Source organism: Carassius carassius, chromosome 21 (assembly GCF_963082965.1).
Source record: "Carassius carassius chromosome 21, fCarCar2.1, whole genome shotgun sequence".
Lineage (NCBI taxonomy): Eukaryota > Metazoa > Chordata > Actinopteri > Cypriniformes > Cyprinidae > Carassius > Carassius carassius.
Window position 1 is genome coordinate 21,748,686 of NC_081775.1, and position 22,292 is coordinate 21,770,977.

General features: G+C 38.4%; 1 protein-coding gene across 1 annotated transcript; it reads right to left on the reverse strand.

Annotated features, from left to right (window-relative positions):
* Nucleotides 1-8,732: 8,732 nt before the first annotated feature.
* rexo1 (REX1, RNA exonuclease 1 homolog) lies at nucleotides 8,733-21,037 on the reverse strand. Its single transcript, XM_059503803.1, has 16 exons — nucleotides 20,688-21,037; nucleotides 18,656-20,367; nucleotides 18,371-18,487; nucleotides 14,710-14,926; nucleotides 14,490-14,638; nucleotides 14,274-14,411; nucleotides 13,864-13,984; nucleotides 13,571-13,696; nucleotides 13,118-13,255; nucleotides 12,759-12,872; nucleotides 12,573-12,646; nucleotides 12,266-12,376; nucleotides 11,972-12,087; nucleotides 11,762-11,900; nucleotides 10,747-10,867; nucleotides 8,733-9,976 (listed from the first exon to the last, which is right to left on the reverse strand). The coding sequence occupies exons 1-16, from the start codon at nucleotides 20,872-20,874 to the stop codon at nucleotides 9,888-9,890; spliced, it is 3,669 nt and encodes a 1,222-aa protein (XP_059359786.1). The 5' UTR covers nucleotides 20,875-21,037; the 3' UTR covers nucleotides 8,733-9,887.
* Between the last annotated feature and the right edge of the window lie 1,255 nt (nucleotides 21,038-22,292).

Consider the following 22,292-nt stretch of genomic DNA (forward strand, 5'->3'; position numbering starts at 1 on the left):
TTTGATTGTCCGTTGTTCTCTTCCTTCTTTCTCCACCGTTCCCCAGCTTTTGTTAGTATCAACTCCAAGGAAGGAGGGGGGGGGGTGTTTGCTTGGCTGGTTTGTTTTGCTAACTGGACCCATATTTTGCCCAGAAAATGTAAACTTGAGAATACCTCTGGACGTGGCCTATTAGGCTAATTTCTTAGGGCTAAATGTACCAGAAAGCTTTCCTTCTGATCAAATCCTCTCCACAAAAAAAGATGGATTTAAGCTATTAACATCTGAAAATAAATAAAATACTCAATAACATGAAAGACACATGGGATAAACAAAGCAATTTGCTGCCAGTGGTGTCAAAACTGGTTGTAATTGCACAATGAGACAGTTATGAAGCAAACCGAATGCCATTCCTTGTCATTATCCCATTATTCGTCTCTCGACACTCTTTCATTGGGCTCAAGCAGCAGTTTAGCTTCAGCTGAAACCTCAGTCACTTCAGATCAGATCATCCTCAGTAAAACTGCAGCCGTGCGGCTGGGAGCGGCTCAAGAGGTTCAGAGATGTAAATTCTGCTAAATCCTGACACTGTGTAGCTCAGGGCCAGGAAGGCGAGGCATGTGGAGAGCTAGATAATGTTTCCCACGAGTATCAGGGCAGTTGCACACTCCTCTGTGTGTGTGCGTGTGTGGAACCAAGACAGCAGGCAGGCAGGAGCTGGTCTACACTGGCATGAGACTGGCACACAAGCACAGCCTTCACCTCATATTTGGCTCACTTTCCTTCTGGAATGGTTCGTTTGTTTGTATTCAGACAGTCATGAAATTCCGGGCTTTATTAGAAAAGCAGATTTACACAATGAGATCTTTTTATATCTTTACACTTTATGTCTTCCTCTATCTGGATTATTATGGAAGTGTTAGTGAAATGCAAGTGCAGCTATGTGCTGTTGGTGAATACAATTATTATTCCTTTAGTTCTATTTGTCTGTTTAAAAGGTTTCATGCTAACTAAAAATGCATAAAATTTTTGTTTTTTAAATGTGTTAAGGACGCATTAAATTGATAAAAACACATTACATTTTTTTTACTTTTTGAACTTTCAATCAAGTATATTTTTGGATTTTAATGCAATAAAGTTTTGATACTGTTCAAATACTTTAACTTAAATATCTTTAACTTGAATATGTACAACTATAAATATTTATATCGGTTTTCCAATTTGTACACCAGGTTTGCAGATGAGTGCCAAAGATTTTTATAAAATAAATATTTGTTGGTGGAAGAAAGACAGTTTTTGGATGTCTTTAAAGCGTGAAGATTTTATGCTTTATGTCATTGCAAGTCTTTTATGGCTTTAAATGGCAGCAACTCATCTAGACCAACACTTACCACACTTCTGATATTTTACACCTGACTGACCTTTCAAACCATCATGGAATTGTGCTGAACTTTTTCTCCCTTTGCGATGTTCTTGCCTGTCAAGCTTTATTAGTGTCTGCTCAGAATAAGTCATTTAGAAGAACCTTAGCTGAGCAGCCTCTGAACCCCATTAAAAGCTTGGAGCTCAGAGCCCAGAAGCCTTTGTCTCTTCAGCCTGCGGGATTAGTGGAGATTTGCTGCTAAGAAAAAAAAAGTAGTTATTTCATGCCACTTTCATGATGAAACCTGGCCAAAGCTGTGTTGGCTGGGAGGATTAGAGCCACACAAAGACGCTGGTTGTGTGTGACCCCCTCCCCGAAAACCACCGCCCTGTGCAGTGCCCCCTTCAAACCCCAAACACACACCATCCCCACCTCATAACTCCGGCTCAGTCCGTAATGAGAGCTGCTTTTGCATCTCCAGCCCACTAAAATTGCGTTTCGGCTTTACCCCGACCCACTCAACAGCTTTAAAGAGACAACAAAGTGGTGGATGCATCTGGAATTTTCTCATTAAGATGTTTATTTACATAGGCATAATTGGATGCAAACCCATTAATTTGTCTTAGTGGCCAACTATAGTCGAGCTTTGGAGGTTTATGCCCTGTCTGGAGAGTTTAAGGGGTTTAGGGGATGTGTGCTATTGGATCCACTTACAAAGACACAGATTAGCAGCATTTAAAACACAGGTCAAACTAGATTAAACTCATTACAGAATTTTAAACCCATAAAATAGCTTCAGATTTTGCTTAATATCAGTCTGTTTTAATCAGTTTTTCATGAACACAACTTTTGCAAAAGCAAAAAGAAAGAACGGGTATTTAGGAACACCTATAACTAGAACAGAAATGGGCCTTTCATGTTTAACTTTTTTATTATTTGGGTGCCACTTTTAACCCACTTTTAAAAAGTAAACCCACTTTTAAAACACATTTTTGTGTATGAAAAGGCCTCAAGTTATGTTTTTTAAAAACAACATTTGAATGAAAAAAGTTAAAGTCTCAAGCTTAATTTATTTGATCTCATTTTTGTATCAGTCTGTCATGTGCAAGATGCTGCAAAAGACAAACACATCAAAATGTTAAACATAAGAAAAAAAAAAACATATGCAATGTGAACGATGATGTTTTAGGATGTAACATGCAGTTGTTGAGCAAAACTGAACAGTAGCTACTTGCTTTATTAAAGGGGTCATATCATTATTTTGTGTATTTGGTGTTACAGAATATATTGACATGCTTTAATGTTCAAAAAACACATTCTTTTTCAAATACTCTACATTATTGTAGGTCCTTTATGTCCCGCCTCTCTCAAACGCATAGTTTTCTACAAAGTCCCTCTTTTGGACAAGAGCAGTCTGCTCTGATTGGCCAACTGACCCAGTGCATTGTGATTGGCCGAACACCGCAAGCACTTGTCGGAAACATAATGCCCCTTTCCATAATCGTGAGTTTCATCTTTCAAAATAAATGTCCTTATTTTTACCGTCAGTTCAAGCCCGAAGGGGAACAGAGTCATGTCACAGACACAGTGATGAAGCTCGTATGTGTTTGCAGTACACAAGCCACAGACAGTTAAGACAGCTGACTCCACTGTGTGACCGTCTCTCTCTCTCTCTCTCTCTCTCTCTCTCTCTCTCTCTCTCACACACACACACACAGACACACACGACTCGCAAAACTGCATTTGAACAGTCAATAGCAATTACTTAAACTAATAACAAAACATACTTACAGTAGCTGATTCAGAAGTGCCAGATTGTCATAAAGTCAGAATGACCTCCTCTCCTTGGTTCACGAAACTCTAAATCCAAGTAATCTTAAAGATTCCTAAATGCATCTATTTTTCTGAAGACCAAATAAAGTGCTTTTGCTGAGATACACACAGAATCTCCCTGACGTGGCTGCTTCAACTGTAACTGTGGTTACTAAAACCATGCGTGAATATTTCCACATAGTGACGTAGACATCACCCGTAGACTCCTGAAGAGCCTTTTTGAAGCTCAAAGTGTGTAGAGCGGGCTATCGCCATCTTGGCAGCGCGTCACAGCACGACTTTCCCAGACAATTGAATATGGGCAAAAAGGCGGGAGCTGGTTACTGAAGCCATGCCCACGTAGCTCGACGGCAGTGTCAGCAGCGGCAATCCACCTGTCACTCAAGTGACCACGCCCTTAATTATGCAGAACTTTAAGGCTTAATATAATTTAAACGGATGAGTTATAAAACCCCCTCACAGTTGTCATGAAGGGCAAAATTAGCTATATAGACCGAAACAATTTTTTGAACCAGGCTGTAAACATTTTATTCTGCTGTAAAGTTGGGCTTTTTAACATGGGGAGTCTATGGGACGGACTCCCTTTTGCAGCCAGCCTCAAGCGACCAGATGATGGATTGCAGTTTTAGTCACTTCCATGTTGGCTTCACAAGAGAGAGCGGGATTTTGCCGCTCGGCTTGAACGAGCTGTTTAGGGGGGCGTGGCAGAGTCCTAACTTTGAAAAATAATATCTCTTTGGATTTGAGACTTTAGTCTTTGCAACTTAGACTTTTTCTAGGTACACAAAAGGACTATTTCTCTCAAATATTGTACACATATATCTGCCTAAATTTGTGTTAGTGAGCACTTCACCTTTGCCGAGATAATCCATCCACCTCAAAGGTGTGGCATATCAAGATGCTGATTAGACAGCATTATTATTGCACAAGTGTGCCTTAGGCTGGCCACAATAAAAGGCCACTCTAAAATGTGCACAGCACAATGCCACAGATGTGGCAAGTTTTGAGGGAGTGTGCGATTGGCATGAATGCAGGAATGTCCACCAGAGATGTTGCCCTTTAATTGAATGTTAATTTCTCTATCATAATCGTTTCCAAAGGCGTTTCAGAGAATTTTGCAGTACATTCAACCCACCTCACAACTGCAGACCACATGTAACCACACCAGCCCAGGACCTCCACATCCAGCATCCCGGACAGCTTCTGCAACGATCAGTTTGCATAACCAAAGAATGTCTGCACAAACTGTCAGAAACCTTCTCAGGGAAGCTCATCTGCATGCTCGTTGTCCTCATCGGGGTCTCTACCTGACTGCAGTTCGTCGTTGTAACCAACTTGAGGGTGCAAATGCTCACATTCGATGGCGTCTGGCACTTTGGAGAGGTGTTATGTTCACGGATGAATCCCGGTATTTACTGTACAGGGCAGATGGCAGACAGTGTGTATGGCATCATGTGAATGAGTGGTTTGCTGATGTCAACATTGTGGAATGTGGATCGAGTGGCCCATGGTGGCGGTGTGGTTATGGTACGGGCAATTATGTTATTGACAATGAACACAGGTGCATTTATTCATATTGATAATTCACGGCCCCATGCTGCAAGAATCTGTACACAATTCCTGGAAGCTGAAAACATCCCAGTTCTTGCATGGCCAGCATACTCACTGGACATGTCACCCATTGAGCATGTTTGGGATGCTCTGGATCGGCGTATACGACAGTGTGTTCCAGTTCCTGCCAATATCCAGCAACTTCGCACAGCCATTGAAGAGGAGTGGACCCATGTGTTGCACTGCATGACTGATTTTCGGACCCCCCAGTACAGTAAAACTGCACATTCTAGAGTGGACTTTCATTGTGGCCAGTCCAAGGCACACCTGTGTAATAATCACACCTGTGAGGTGGATGGATTATTACAGCAAAGGAGAAGTGCTCACTAACACAGATTTAGACAGACTTGTGAACAATATTTGAGAGAAACAAGCCTTTTGTGTACATAGAAAAAGTCTTAGATCTTTAAGTTCAGCTCATGAAAAATGGGGGCAAAAACAAAAGTGTTGCATTTATAATTTTGTTTTAGTGTATATGATGCAAGACAAGTCACGCACTGTGTTCATCTAATCAATGATACTGACATTGCAAATATGAACATAAAAATGCAAACCTGGGATTTATGAATGTACGGTGTGATGTGTCATTAATATAACTCCAGAAACATAAACCAGGATAAATATTAAACTGTGGGAAATGTAAAAAGAAAAATAGCCCAGCAATTTAAGAAATCATGTTTGTAGTAGAACTCACTTTGGAGTACTTGGAAACTTTTGCTCTTTTGTACTAAAGAATGGTCTTCATGAGCAGAATTGGACCTTTTATCTCAATGGAGTTTCTAAAGCTGCAGCTAACTGAAAGCGTTTTAGTATGATTTGGATTGGTTTAAAACTACAGGCGGCTCTAGAGAAGGACAGAGGGGGTTCATTTAGCCTTTTGAGAGGTTTTGTTTACAGGTCCTGTTTAACAGATGTTGGAGAGAGAAGCAGAATGCTCTGCCTTTCTTTAATTACTTATCAATAGTGGAAATTTGTATTGACAAGCGCCTGTCAAGAGGAGAGCTTTGTAGTTGTCAGTTATCTGAGAGAGAGCCGCTTAACTAAGAGGCCCCTCTGACACTTAGTGGATCGATCCCAGCACGGCACAATTGGCTCTCCGGGCAGCTCTGTGTGAAGGGGGCCTTAGGAGAAGTGCTGTGGGACTAAAGACTTCTTCATGGGGGAAATCGATGTGGCTAGCTTGGCCTCTGACCCTGCGCAGTGAGGTTCCACAAGCGTGAGGTCAGCAGCACAGTTTAAGCTCCAGTAAGAGGCATCCAGTTATTCTCAAAAGAGACTCTGAACATGAAAACACAAAAGCTATCGAGCTCCAAAAGGGAGCAGGAGTAAAAAGGTGCACCAGATGTTTAACCCAGATAATGAACTGATCCTTACTTATCACCTGTTTATCCACCAGTTAACTCATGAACACCCCTGAAATTCCACAAAAAACATGGATGAAAGCGTTTTACACAAGGTCTAAACTATAACCTATTTAAATATAGTCAAAATATACATTGACATTTTAAAAACTGCAGAAATGTTAATTTTAGCGAAAACCATTGCTATATTTATTGTATACTCAAAAGACCTCTTATGAAAAAATGCTTTATTGGAATATCTTATATTTCAGAATATTTGGTAACACTTCATAAGTATCTATCTATCTATCTATCTATCTATCTATCTATCTATCTATCTATCTATCTATCTATCTATCTATCTATCTATCTATCTATCTATCTATCTTTTACAAGTTCAAATTAGAAAATTAAAAACAATTAATTGAAAAACAATGCAATTAACATGCTGAGGAAGTAAAAGGAAAAAAGTAACTAAACTAAAAGTCCAGTAAGATCTCCTTTTCAAGATTTATCAGAGAAATATTAGTAGCAATTAAAACAAATCTCTGAGAGCAACAAATAGAAAATAGTCTGGACTAAAATAACTATCTCTAACACACAACAAACACCCGTTTCCCCGTGCAAATTCCAAAACAAGAACGATATAACAATATAAGTTGACAGTGAATGATTCAGTGATCTTTCAGCACAGATTGACTGAATAAATATTCACAAAACCTAAATATCTATTCGTTTTATGGAAACGGACCCAATGTAGATAAAAAAAAACTAACTACACAGCATGGTGTAAAAAAATTAAAAGTGTTAACTGTTACTCAAATCAGTAATAGAAATCTCATATACAAAACAGAGCTGTGGATGATATACACTGATCTTTATACTAACCAGACCCTGTTAACCAAAGACAAGCTTTTTTTGATCTCTGTGGACCTAAACCTAAACAAAACATATTAAACCAGACCTTGGCACGAGTCTGGCTTATCTTAAGCCTAATGGATCGACATTGAAAATAACTGGAGGATCAATCACTTAATTAGATGGCACGATTTTAAAATGGGCTAATGACATACAGTATAAGCAGTTCCTAGGGGTTGCATGTTTTGACCGATTTTACTTAATCTTGATTGTTGCTGAGTGGTGCTAACAAAAAGCATATCATAATATAAACTTACCTAATATATATCTTATCATATAAAAATGTATGAATGTCATAATTTAATTAGACGACTAAATATCAAACCAAATGGCAAAAACACTACCATTTGGTCATGAGCGGCTCTTCTCTTCTCTGGTGACCCCACAGCAGTCAAAGGTGATCAGAAAAGCGACTGATCGAACCTGATAATGAACAAGATTTTAAGCTGTTTCACTGCACATGCTCAGATCTTTAAATCACTCAATAAACACAGTGAGAGCCGCCCCCCTTCCCGGCCACCCGGACATTGTCTGAGATATTGATCCTGCCAAAGTTTTTAATACCTGGGGTCCGGGTCTGTGACATGAGATGACTGGGGCCCAGGGTAAACACATGGGCCTGGGGTGAGCGGGATACAATAGACCGCCGCTCTATGCCTCCACAGGCTCTTTGTGTCATTTTGTTGTCCGAGAAAACAGCTGCTGAAGAAAGAGTTCTTAGTCAGGCACCTGCTGGAAAAGATCTCATATATAGACATTCAAAGTAACTGGAGGAAGATGGTGAAGTGGAACAGACAGGTTAGGATAAAAGATCAGAGAATATTCTCAAACAAAGACTTGACATCCGTGTGTTTAGACATTTAGTTGGACGTATTCACCGGTCCATTTGCTGCTGCACGCGCACACACACACACACGCGCACACACACACGCGCACACACACACACGCACACACACACACACACACACACACACACACACACACACACACACACAGAGTTTGGGGTCAGTATGATGTTTTTTTTTTCCAAGCAAGGTCTCTTATGTTCATTAAGGATGCATTTATATGAGCAAAAATACAGTAAAAACTATAATTCTGTGAAATACTACAATTTGACAAATATATTTATACATTTTATTCTATTTTAAAATGTTATTTATATTCCTGTGATGGCAAAGCTCAGTTTTCAGCAGCCATTACTCCATTCTTCAGTCCTTCAGAAATCATTCTGATATGCTAATTTGCTGCTCAAGAGACATTTCTTATAATTATCAACATGAATAGAAAGTTCCACAGCATTTATTAGAAACAGAACTTTTGAATCAGAAATAGAAATTACTATACAAGTCTTCACTGTCACCTGTATTCAATTTAATGTGTACTTGCTAAATAATTACATACACACACACACACACAAAAAGAAAAAAAAAAGTTTGTGTGTGTGTGTGTGTGTATATATATATATATATATATATATATATATAAATCTTTTCTTTTTTTGTGTGTGTGTATGTAATTATTTAGCAAGGACACATTAAGTTGAATACAGGTGACAGTGAAGACTTTTATATATTATTTTTTACACTGATGGCAAACTTTTAAATGGCACATATGTATATACATTTTTAAAATATGTAATACTTATATAAATGAATGCTAAAATGTGTATAAAAATGTATATAAAAACCTGTGATTTTTGTGTTTTATTTATAGCTTTTAAGAGAAAACAAAACTAAACAGCTACAAAAACAGCTTAGATACAACTTATGTACAGCACATGTAATTAATGTCAATCCATTTAGTAACATTACAAATCACTGCACAGCCATGTTGAACTTTAGTTTTGACAGTTATTGAAAGGTATGTTTTTAGTAGCAGTTTTTAAAAGTATTGGGTTTAAAGTGGCAGGCCTAAATGAATGACGTGACATTTAGTGTGTCAGTTTACAATATACTGCATTTAATAACTTAAACTGCTTAATACAAATTAAAGTGAATTAAAAAGTAAATCAAAGTAAACTGTTTTTTTTCCTTATTGTCCTGTCCGCTCATGATTTGTGTGAATAAATAAATCACACACAAATTTGAAAGTGTAAACAAATTGTACTAATTTGAGTATAGATAAGAATACTGAGCCTGGTTTACAAGGGATTGGATCATGATAATGTCAGAGTGATCTAGTTTTACATACTCGCAGCTAGACAATACACTGTTTTTGAGTATATGGATTGCTATACATTATTACTAGAGGAAGTGACATCACATAAGTGCTGAAAAAATATGCTTTCAAGTATAATTGTGGATTTAATATACATCTATATCACAAACAACCTTAGAGTGCAAGACATAGACCTTCCAGGAGCCACATCACCTAAAGTGAACATTAAAACACTATCGTAATCGATGATTTGGGGGACTAGAGTCTTTGAAAAAATAAAAATACTGCTGAAAAAAATTGAGAATACTTTAACTCAACAAAAGGTTAATTACCCTCATCCCAATCTATGTCCACTTGTGATAATATTGGCATTTACTAGGTCAGTTTTAGCATGGTGGGAAATAGGATTGCTTGTTTGATAGGGCACTAGCTCTGGTTGCTAGGAGTTGTGGTGGTCTAGGCTTTGCAATCTATCACATTATCCGTCCAGGTCTCCTCCCCTTTGTCCATCTCTTTCTTTGCCCCCTCATTCACCCTGCAGCATTTACTCTGACGCAGTTTTTCCGACCCAAGTGACGCACGGACTATTAAGAAGAGCTTCAGTGACTCTTCATCTATGACGCTCGGCTTCATCGAAAATCATTCCAGGTCGTAACCTATTGTGAGAGAACGGGCAGGGTCAGAGGTCATCTCTTCACTTTGGCATCCTCTTTGATCTTCCAGATCATGAGTTCCATGCAGGCCCGGGCATCTTCACTGGAGTCGTGCCCTCCAACTGTAAAGAGACAGGAAACGAGACATGAAACAGAGACAGTCCAGAGCATGTTATTTAGAGCCTTTGTGTGTCACATGTTATTATGTGGGTTTGATAATACACTATTATTATAATACATTCCTTCATCAGCTAGATGAATGGTGAATTAAGCTAAGGTGAATCTCATACCCAGGTCAGATTCAAAAAAAAAAAAAAAAAAAACTTGTCCCTTTTAGCACTCGACTGATTTACTGCTTGTTTTTCTTCAAAATAAATAAATAACACTAATCTTTTTGTATTCTATTTTTTTTTAAATTTATAATACAATTAACAAAAGCTAAAAAGGCCTCTAACACTAGCTTGCTCTATTCTTTTTCTATTCTATTCATTTTCTTTTTATTTATTATATAAAAAAAAAGCCTTGCTACATATATTGCTATATATTGAAGTACATTCATACAGAAAATTAAGGCCATTTTATAGCAAATTCTCAGTAGCATGTGAATGTAACTGTTAAATATTTATATAATGGTAGCATTTGTTCTACTGAATTTAATTTATTCTCATTTAATAAACAAATTATTGTGTCTAGACAATAATGGACAATACTGATGATAATACATGCAGTACGGTTATTGATGACAATAATATCACAATGTAAAAAAAAAAAACTTAACGGCCCTTTTTAATGAACTGTATTTTATAATTTTATAATTAAAATTTTCCTGGGTGAAAGATACCCTGTACATTTTCGTTAGATTAATGCAGATGCAAATTAATAATATCCTCACCGCTGTCTTGTATAATGCGTTTGAGGTAGTCGGCCATAAGGTTTCGCAGGGCACGTTTGTAGGGCAGACCCAGGCGATGAGGGAACACAATAGCGGTGTCCACAACCATGCAGTGAATAAGCTAGTAAACACAGAACAGATAGAACCCTTATGTTAATAAATACTGATTAAAATATAAAAAAAATTGAACTGTTCCAAACTCTATTATGCTACCTTATTGCATAAGCTTCTGCAAGCTTACAATATTTAGGTATTTCATTAAGCCTTTATATTACATTACAAGCACACTTAAAATTCCTAAAAAATTATTTCTAGGCAAGCAACACACTAGGTTTTGGATTATTATAAAAACAGTACAAATAGTGTCTGGTAGAGCTGCACGATTCTGGATAAATTGAGAATCACGTTTTTATTTTTTCAAGTCGACAATTCTCCCATGACTCTGAACTTAAAATAATGTATTATTTACTAGAGGCTGTTTATATTAAAACTATGACTGACTCATTCATTAATACTTCACTTGTTTCATTAATATATAAATCAGCATTTTTGAACAAATCTCTTGAATGAATGATTCAATGACATACATTTTTAACAGTCACTTGTCGCCACCTAGTGCCGAAACAATGTCATCAACACAAACGTTATTTGAAGTGTTAATTACTTTCAAAAGCCAGGATTTTCTTTATTTTGATCGCTACCATCAGTTTATATTGGGTCTATAACCTTAAATTCCAGTATTTCTGTGATCATATGAATGACTGTAACAGAGAAATAATACTTTGTGGTTGAAAATCTGTTTGTGAAGCCATTTCTTATCTAAACATGGTAACTGCTCTCCTTGTGTCAGCAGGCAAAGCGAATGCAGATTTGAATGTTCCGGTATGAATTTTTTCAAATATTAAATACACAGGAGAATCGTTGTCATTTAGAAATGAGATCACGTGGTTGTTTGAATGGAGATTGTGATTTTTATTTGGATGATTAATCGTGCAGCTCTAGTGTTTGGGTGTACCTTGAGCGCAAACAGGTCACTCTCAAGACTGTGTCCAATTAGAATGGACTCTGCACTGAACATGCTCAGCAGCACCGCCTGCACGTCTCTCAGGGTGATGGTGGTGTTCTCCAGATCATCCTGTGTCACACCTGAAAACCTGGATGTAACACAAATGGGTGTAACTGAAACTAGAAAAACTCTTAACAGATCTCTTAACACAATTCCTACCGTGTGTTGTAATCCACCACTTTGCTGCCTGGCTTGACAAATGTGTCATAAATAACCTTGAGGTCAGAGTTAATGACGGTCACTCTGGTCAGCTCCAAACCTTGCTTTGTGTAGCACTATAAAACAAGTATTGAGATGAAAATGGTTATAGTATTTAGTTTGATTTAATAAAGGGTTAAAGCGGCTTGTTGTATCTTTAATATCAGACTTTAGACTACATCCTGTTTTCTTCATAAGGCTTTTTATATCCACCTAAAATAAGTGTGGGAGCGTTTGAATAACTGTTATTCTCACCATCTCACAGTCCAAGGCATAGACACCTCCATTTCCATCTACTGGCAACGGTTTGCTGAAAGTCTTCACAAAACCATCCAAAGACTCCTTACGGCCATCTTGTACATGTTGCTAAAGGAAAAGGGAACAACAAAAACCGGTATTTTAACCTTTCAAAGACCTCAGAGACACATTACTGAACATACTTTTTAGTAGGTTATAACACTTACTCCTAACACATTATTAAAAGCTTCAACTAGCAAAAGGCAGTGTGCGCAAACTGAAAAAAAAAAAGCTCCAATATTTGCAGATCCATGATGATACCTACTTTACACACTTCACATCCAGGAGAACCCACCGCACCAGAGCAGCAGCTGTAAAGTGTCTCCCAACCTCCTGGAACTACGTAAGACCCAAAACCATGCCAGTGTTAGCAGCAACGTATACAGTGAAATACATGAAGCATACTGCCATTACAAAAAACTCATCCTGTCTTACATGTACACATACCCACCTCTGTTTCTGCGTAATCTTCCCCAGTGGTGACTGCACTCCTCCTTACGCACACAGCTGCCATTAGCATTTATCTTGTACTCGGCGCCACATCGACAACAGATTTTGTTAAAAGCTAAGAAAGAGATATAGGATAATTAATCAAAATCAAGAGTGCAAATGTTATGGAGGCTAGATATTTTCAAATGTACAGCTTTTTAAAGTAATGCAACTTATGTTCAGTGAGTACAAAAATATTTATATATAAGGTGCTAAAAGTTTGAGCGTAGTGCCACCTAGTGGTTTTGCTCTTTGTTTTAAGGTGTATTTTGAAGAAGTAGAATCAAGAAATTGGTGCAAGACAATAAAAACAAAACTAACGGTCATTGTGTTTCTTCTCTGGGAGGTTATGGACAACAGCGTGACCCGACATCTCGGGGTGAGGTCTAGGGTAGCCATGCTCCTGCAGCTGTTCATCAGTCATTGCATATTCTTTCAGTTTTTTGTAAAGAATGGCACCTGAAAACAGCATGATGCAGACGTGGGTGAGTGAGATCGGAAAAAAGGGTGGTAGAATGCCGTTACTGTTAACTAAAACTAATAAAAAGGGTTTTCATCAACTGAAATAAAGCTGAAAATAAATACTAGATGGAAAACTTGAAAAACCTAAATGAAAATTAGAAATGTTGTATTGGAAACTAAGCAAAATGAAATAAGTTCAAGTACTACAATTATTATAACTTGATATGAAATTAAAATAAAGATAACTAGATTATTATTAATATAATAATATGTATATAATACTAGAATAACACTTAAGTGGTAGTGAGGTACCTTTAGGGTCTACATCCTGCTGTTTGCCGGAGCGGTTGATTGTGTAGCTGGTTGTGGCAGCAAGTCGTCCACCAAGTACTTCTTCATGGGACTGAGACCTTCTATTCACAGATACAGCCGGGCTCTCTGAGAAATAACATAGTACATCAATTCTAATTCTATTCCAGTCCCTTTTACACTTGCACTCTATTCATTTACTAACTGCTTGTTTAAAAAAAGAAAAAAAAACACTAGCTTCTCTAATCTTGACAGAATAACAGGAGTATTAATCTGCGTGTTTGTGTTAGACTCACTGATGACAGGAGATGCAGGTGTGCTCTTGCTGCGAAGTTTCTTCAGTGTGTTCACAGCTACATTCAGGTAGATGTTCTTACTGCTGCTCCTGTCATACACCACCTTCTCTTCCTCCAGAGCCTGAGAGGGAAGAAGAAATCCAGAATATACACATCAACATGTGTATATATATAAAAGGGAAAATGAAATTAAAGGGATAGCTCAGCCAAAAGTGAAAAAGAATGTTTGTAAACAAGCATTTGACGGTACCTACTGACTTTCATATTATGAAAAAAAAAACAATGGAATACCATCACAGACATTCTACAAAATATCTTCGTGTTCAGCAAAAAAAAAGAAACTCGTACACATTAGGATCAGCATGACAGTGAGTAAATGATGAGAGAATTATAGAGGATGGATGATATACCATCTGAAAAGCTTGCTGTTCAGAGGAACAAAACTTCAGGCACTCATCAATGAAGATGTTTAGGTAGCGCTGGCGGACATTAGTGGGCACCTTTGCCCCAAATTCTGCAGGAATGACAGGACGCTTCATGGCAGAGCTCTGTGATGGGCAGAGAAGAGAGTGTTTATTGAGGACACTTAAGTACACCATTTTAGTTCTGATCTAGGGCGACGTTACCTTCATGGTGGGAGTGTGCGCCACTCTTTTTTGCACTGTAGTGGATTTGGTCTTTGACAGGATGCCTGCCGATGTCTGAGCTTTGACTGATAGCTGATCGGTCGCCACCCTGGTGGGTGATAACACCCAACTGCTGGCATCAGCTAGCCCTACCAAAAAACATGTGTTTTTAACTCCTAATTCTTAATCCTGTTGTAAGTGAATGTAGCACCCCTCATACCAGGCTTTGAGGAGGGCAAGGAGGCGTTTGGCCGGTGTGCCACCCGCCGTTTCTCTCCAGATAGCCCCAGTTTTGGGCTGGTCGATGCAGATGCTGCCTTTACTGCAGCAGCTAGTTGTGCTGCCTGCTGCTGGGCCTTCTGCATGCGCTGGTAACAGATCTCCTGCGCCGTCATTCTCCGCTGCAGCATTGGCACAGCGTTCAGCGATGACTCAGACTGAATGAAGAATTAGAAAAACAATTATTAAACTGTTTTTCTACTGCAATTTCTAAACACAAGTACAGATGTATAATTTCATTTTTTAGGTGAACCTTATTAAGGTGAACTTTAGGTGAATGTTCTCCCCCTTACTTCTTATTCTAACTGAAATCTTGATTATTTAAAGGACTTAAAGCAGTTTTAGGAGTGACTATCTAAATATCTAAGAGTAGTGAATATTCAGAGCAATTCTCAGGCTTATGATTCCTGTTCTCACAATATATACTAGCCTTGGGAGCACGACTAACAGTGTGCAGGGCAGCTGCAGAAGACATTGTCCATTTTTTATGCCTTGGTTAATGAGTCATATCAGATTTGGTGTAAGATCTATTACTCAACTGTTTGTCTCTTTTTGAGCTTTCTGGTCTAGTCTTGGCTTTGCACTTCCTTTCCATTCACCATCAGAGTCCAACTGACGAATGTAAGCTAAAGCAATGTCCTCTGGCATCAATTGCAATAACACAGTGCACAAAAGACTGCCATACCTGTCACATGGAACACCCAGAGATTCCAAACTACGAATTTGGATTTCACATTTATCATATAAACTTCTCAACGCGTTTACGTCTGATGATCGCTTTACAGGAGTCAAATGAAGCAGTTTAATTAGACATGTGAGCACTGATAACAATATCCTTCCTTCCAAATCTTTTCTGTAACAATTCGATAGCTGCATCATAATTACTGTCCGTCAGAGTGAGCCATGATACTGTTTTGTCCGCTGCGTCAGCCAAATAAATACGTTTTCAAATAGGCAAATTTCTCTCTTACACAGCGCTTCATTAGAATGAATTGTGGCTTTATACTGACCCCAAAACTCCTGTCATTTGCTTATTTCTCCCGTAAACTTGTCCATAACTAGTTTGGGGAGCTTTACACCGTTTTTCTTGCCATCGTTCATGGTTTGCATTGGCGTTTCTTACCCGTTCACGCTCTTGTTCAGGCTCTCTTTCTATCAGTCTCTCTGCACGGGATATCCACATGATAACGCGGTCCTGATAATCCAGCGCACTCTCGACCTCTCTCTCCAGATCGGCCGTGGGAGTCTCTTTGTCAATGCCTCTGTCAAGATCCACTAAACTTTCCTCTTTCGTCGATAACATTGAAAGCAACTCGCGCAACTTATCACAGTCTGGTTCTTCTTTACCAATCTCTTCTCGCAAAAGAGTCTGCCACTTCGTCGTCGAGCTGCGGATTGATTTCATCTTCTTCATCTGCACTAACTGTTCGGCCATCTTCCTTCAACTCACTTTCACTTTCAATTCGAGATTATTATTCTGCGACTATTCTGTGACGCTATCCCGGGTCTCGGCACCAAACCTTCAGTGAAGGTTCTAGAAAATGGAGACGCTTTTATACGGATGTCATACATCTCGTTCTTTTACTTAAGAACACAAGAAAAACCACACAACTAACCTACTTGACAAGGTTGAATCAATAATAACGATATCAGCATTCTTAGTGTGTACTTTAAGTATATCAGGGTGAGATGCACATCATTGCGATCTTTCAAAATAAACAAGCATAAAAATAATAAAGCGTTTCAAATGATTTACACTTAGCATCACATATGGTTCTTTTAATTAGGAAAATGTAAATAATTATTCAACAACAAAACTTACAACAAGTAGTAACACTTTTTCAGTACAACACCTCAGGTGTTTTCAAAACAAAGAATCCAGTAATGACCTACTTTCTCCAACAAGCAACAGCCATTTTCCCCACATCATATTAACACTGGTAATTCTCATTATGGTATTTAATTTTTGTGCCAGATAAATAATAACAATAATCTATATAAATCTAAACAATATATAAACATTTTTGAAAGTCACTTAATTAGCAAGGGTTTATTTATTTGCTCAAAAACACAAAAAAGTAAAACATATAGTAAAATATTAATACCATTTAAAAAAATGCATTTTGTTGTAATATATTTTAAAAAGTAATTCATTCCCATGAAGGCAAAGCTGAATTATTAGCATTATTACTTCAGTCTTTAGTGTCCATTATGAAATCATTTAATATGCTGATTTGGTGCTTAAGAAACATTTCCTATTATTATTAATGTTAAAATGTTGTGCTGTTTAACATTACAAATGTCTTAATTGTTTCTGTGATCAAATTAATGAGCCCCTGCTGCAATCATTAAGTATTATTTTTGTTAAATAAATACATTTTTATGATCACACACACACACACACACACACACACACACAGGTGCTTCTCAATAAATTATAATGTCGTGGAAAAGTTCATTTATTTCGGTAATTAAACTCAAATTGTGAAACTCGTGTATTAAATAAATTCAGTTCACACAGACTGAAGAAGTTAAAGTCTTTGATTCTTTTAATTGTGATGATTTGGGCTCACATTTAACAAAAACCCACCAATTCATGATCTCAATAAATTACAATAGTTCATAAGACCAATAAAAAAAAAACCTTTTTAGTGAATTATTGGCCTTCTGGAAAGTATGTTAATTTACTGTACATGTACTCAATACTTGGTAGGGGCTCCTTTTGCTTTAATTACTGCCTCAAATTTGGTGTGGCATGGAGGTGATCAGTTTGTGGCACAGCTGAGGTGGTATGGAAGCCCAGGTTTCTTTGACAGTGGCCGTCAGCTCATCTGCATTTTTTGGTCTCGTTTCTCATTTTCTTGACAAATCCCCATAGATTCTCTGTGGAGTTCAGGTCTGATGAGTTTGCTGGCCAGTCAAGCACACCAACACCATGGTAATTTAACCAACTTTTGGTGAGCTTTTGGCAATTAATGTTTGTGGCTTCCCCTCCTTGTGAAGGGTGTCAATGATTGTCTTCTGGACAGTTGTCAGATCTGCAGTCTTCCTCATGATTGTGTAGCCTAGTGAACCAAACTGAGAGACCATTTAAGGCTCAGGAAACCTTTGCAGCTGTTTTGAGTTGATTAGCTGATTGGCATGTCACCATATTCTAATTTGTTGGGTTGTGTTTTTGTTAAATGTGAGCCAAAATCATCACAATTAAAAGAACCAAAGACTTAAACTACTTCAGTCTGTGTGCATTGAGTTTAAACACGGGTTTCATAATTTGAGTTGAATTGCTGAAATAAACTAACTTTTCCATGACATTCTAATTTATTAAGATGCACCTGTATATATATATATAATATAAAAAAAATGTAAAAATCTGAATGAAAAATAGATTTATAATTTATACTAAATATATATATTTAAATAAAGTTCTTAATTCCGACTCCAAACTTTTGACCAGCATAATACACTACTACATATTCTGTCTTGACTCAATGGTCTAACTGTTGCACATCAAAAAGAGCTAATATGCAAATATGAAGTGCAAGGAACCAATAACAGAAGAGAGAATGTGTCAGACATGTCAGAACATGCATTCCAACACTAACCTTTCCTTGAGCTTTAAAGTGTGACAGCCTCTTCTTCTGGCCAGGAAAGAGAGTAGTTAAAGTGCTTTCTGTTTCTTCTTCCTCGTCCACCTCCTCCTCCTCCTCCTCCCTTGAAGGCTAAAAGCACACACATGAAAGTGAAACTGATACTTCAGTTGCAACAGAAAACCCAGAAAATTCCACTGACAGCTAACATCTGCATAACATCCTCAAACCCCCATAAAGGCTTTTTATGATAACAAAAATTATTATCAAACCTAGAGAAAGAAAGAAAAACTCTGGTACCCGCTTAGCTTGTCTCCCTTTATCTTCTGTCTTCACCTCTTTGGATTCGTTAAATATCCGGAGACACTCCTCCATCGGGTCGGAGTCATACTCCATCTCATCCTGCAGACAGGAGTAGTCCACTGCTTCATCACCACCTCCGCCATCGTCCACTTCAGAGTTATCCTCCGATGATGATGATGTATCTTCAGATGTTTTCCTCTTGTTCTTCATGAAGCTTCCCCGTTTAAAAGCAGAAGCTGACTTCCTCACTATCCTCTCATCTTCCTCATCCTCTTCAGCACTCTCAGCACCGAACAAGTCAATGTGGCTCAGATTCCTCTGTTTGGCTTCACTTGCCTCTTTGTGATCAACAACTGAGCTACCTTTTTTGCTTTTGTCTTTAGTGCTGCTGCTGCTCCCATGGCTGCTTTTCTTTGTGTCCCTGTCCTTATCCTTTGTGCTGCTCTCAAGTTTTCCATTCTTCTGGTCTTTGATTTTGGACGACACCTTATCGGTTTTCACAGGCTTGTCCATTTTGGGCTTCTTGATGTCACCACTTCCTCTATCTTTTTCCTTGTGACTATGTTCATTCTTTATCTTATCTATCTTCTTGTTCTTTTCATCGGTAGTCTTTGACTTCAATCCGTCTCTCCGCAGCTTTTCCTTGGACTTATTGATTCTGTCCTCACTCTTACTTTGGTTCTTGTCTTTTTGACTTGAATTCTTCGATGTCTTGTCTGCACTTGAACTTTCCCTCCTTTCTTTTTGATTCTTCTTATTGGATTCTTGCTCATCTTTTTTCAGTTTATCAGGTTTTATAGTTTTCAACTGACTCCCAGGCATCTTTTTGTCTATCTTTTTGTCTGTCCGATCTACATCCTGGGACTCTACGTCATCTGATTCGCTCTGTGAGAAAACATCGGCAGTTTTAGACACCTGATTTCTTCGCTGTCCCTTCGCACCTGACAGTTGTTCCTGTTTAAAGCTGATGTTAATTCCTTTGCGCTGCATTCGGCTTATGGACGTTGGCCGATACTCTGTCCCAGAACTTTCCTCATCAGATTCAGAGAAGCTTGCAGTGTACTTCGGGACATCTGCCTTAGGTAACGTCGACCTAGGTTTCTTCACCGTTGGAACGTATTCCTCATTTTCTCCTTGTTTTTCAGTGTAAAACCTCTTTCTCCCCTTTCCCTCTGAACACAAAGCCCTTTGATCTTTACCAGTTGGCTTAGCTGAATAGTTCAAGAGAGGGTCGTACTCCATGTCTGTGGTTGGTTTGGAATTATCCAGAGTGTATTTACACTTTACACGGGACGGTGGTGGAGGTAATGCCTTTTTAATGCTTGTTTTGGAGACAGCAGTGGGCACATATTCCAGTGCATTGGTACGGCTGTTCTCGGAGTCCAAAGTGTATTTGCTTGAGCGAGGGGATGGGGTGTATTCACTAGCTTGGCCCATTTGATAGCTGCCAGGATCATAGGCCTGATGGGATGATGCAGTGGGTTTCGGTCTCTTAACAGAGCTTGTGGTCGGCTCATATTCCTGATCGCCGATCTGAGAAAGCTTCTTCTTGTCCCTTTCCATCTCAGTGCGAACAGCCTCAATGGCCCGATTGACCAACTCCAGCTCCACTGTGCCAAGGTCCACATCCTGTCCCGTCGAGAGGGGCTCCCCATTATAATGTTCACCCGGTCTTACAACCTCTGGACTGAATGGATCATATCCTTGATCTGTAAACAAAAGTCACAAGATTTACATGATACAGTAAAAAAAAAATCACAGAATCAGAACAATATATATTGTATCCTGTATGTGTGTGGAGTATATTTATTTAATGCCTTTTTTGAGGCATTAATGTTAACTTAAGAGCTATAAAAACTTTCATAATTAATTCATAAATTGGACTAGCTGACATAAAACAGTACAGTTTTGGGGTTGTTTTGGTTTCTTTGTTCCTCAGCAGAACGCTTCTGTGCGTTTAAATGTACACGAACACAAAGAGAACTTGAACAAAAGGAAACCATGACACCACAAAGACATTTTAATTCACCGTTTGGACTCGCAGAGAGCGCTTTAGTCTTTTTGATGTCGTATATCCCAGAAGAGCCTCGTCTTTGTTTGCTGTGTCTGAAGTGACAGTAGGGTCTGGAGCAGCTATTTGCACCGGCTTTTCCATTATTACTCTCACAATAAAACGGGCAGTCAATCCCACGAAAGAACCCCGTCGATCTCAACATCGCGGTTCATAACCACGGTCACTTTATCTGACTTTTAACTGGTACGTTTTAACCACTACACGCGTGGTTATTCGCATATCCGCATGTTGTCACTTTCTTTCGGACAACAACAGACTTCCTACAACGCCATATTTTATGCGCGACAGGCAACCGCGAGGCCCCCAGCTCGCGTCGCGTTCTTTACGTAATATAGTTGACCGATCCATCTGCCTGTGAGAACTAGCATGGTAGCTGCATAGCGCTTCTACGTTCTGAAATAAAGCAGTTGCTTTCTTTTAAATCAGTGCGTTTTAAGCATGTTAATATGTTGCTTTAGGCTTCATCGTTATGCCTTTGGTATCTCTTTCATTTCAATTATTCATTTCAATTTCTTTGAGTTAAGTGCAACGGCATGCCCGTAACTGAAGGTTTATAACTGTGGCGTGATATCAATGCCATTTTATAGGGCAGGTGAGTGTGAAGTGCACACGGTTCATAATAACGGACACAACACAAAAACCGCTTTATTTTAGTAAATGAAAATGGCATTCAATTTGTTCATCCCCAGTTGATCTTCCATCTGCAACAAGATTAAAAACTTAAACTTAAAAACAAGAAAAAAAACAACTATAAAAACTTAGTTGTATTGTCCAGATTTTCTTTTTTTCATTTTCCTGGATCAGTTTAAAACAAGAAAAGGCAGTCTTAAAGGGATAATTCACCTAAATATCAATTGTAATTAATAACTGACCCTCATGTTATTCCAAACCCGTAAGACCTCCGTTTATCTTTGGAACACAGTTTAAGATATTTTAGATGTAGTCCAAGAACTCTGTCCCTCCATTGAAGCTGTGTGGACAGTATACGGTCCATGTCCAGAAAGGTAAGAAAAACATCAAAGTAGTCCATGTGACATCAGAGGGTCAGTTAGGATATTTTGAGGCATCGGAAATACATTTTGCTCGCCAAATAAAGTCGTAGTTTTTGCTATTTTTGGACCAAATTGTATTTTCGATGCTTCAAAAAATTCTAACTGACCCTCTGATGTCACATGGACTTTGATGAAGTTTTTCTTACCTTTCTGGACATGGACAGTAGACCGTTCACACAGCTTCAATGGAGGGTCTAAGAGCTCGCAGACTAAATCTAAAATATCTTAAACTGTGTTCCGAAGATAAATGGAGGTCTCACTGGTTTGGAACGACATGAGGGCGAGTTATTAACTACATAATTTTGACTATTGGGTGAACTAACCCTTTAAGTCTTAAACCACCTTAGCTTGATTTAAGTGGTTTTCTTCCCCTTCGCAGTAGGATAAGGACTATGAATTCAGAACACTTCCTGCATTTTGAAGGACCTCTAATAGGAATACATTATAGAAGTTAAATAGATTAAAAAAAATTTACACTACAACATTACTCCCTCCTACACATTTGCAA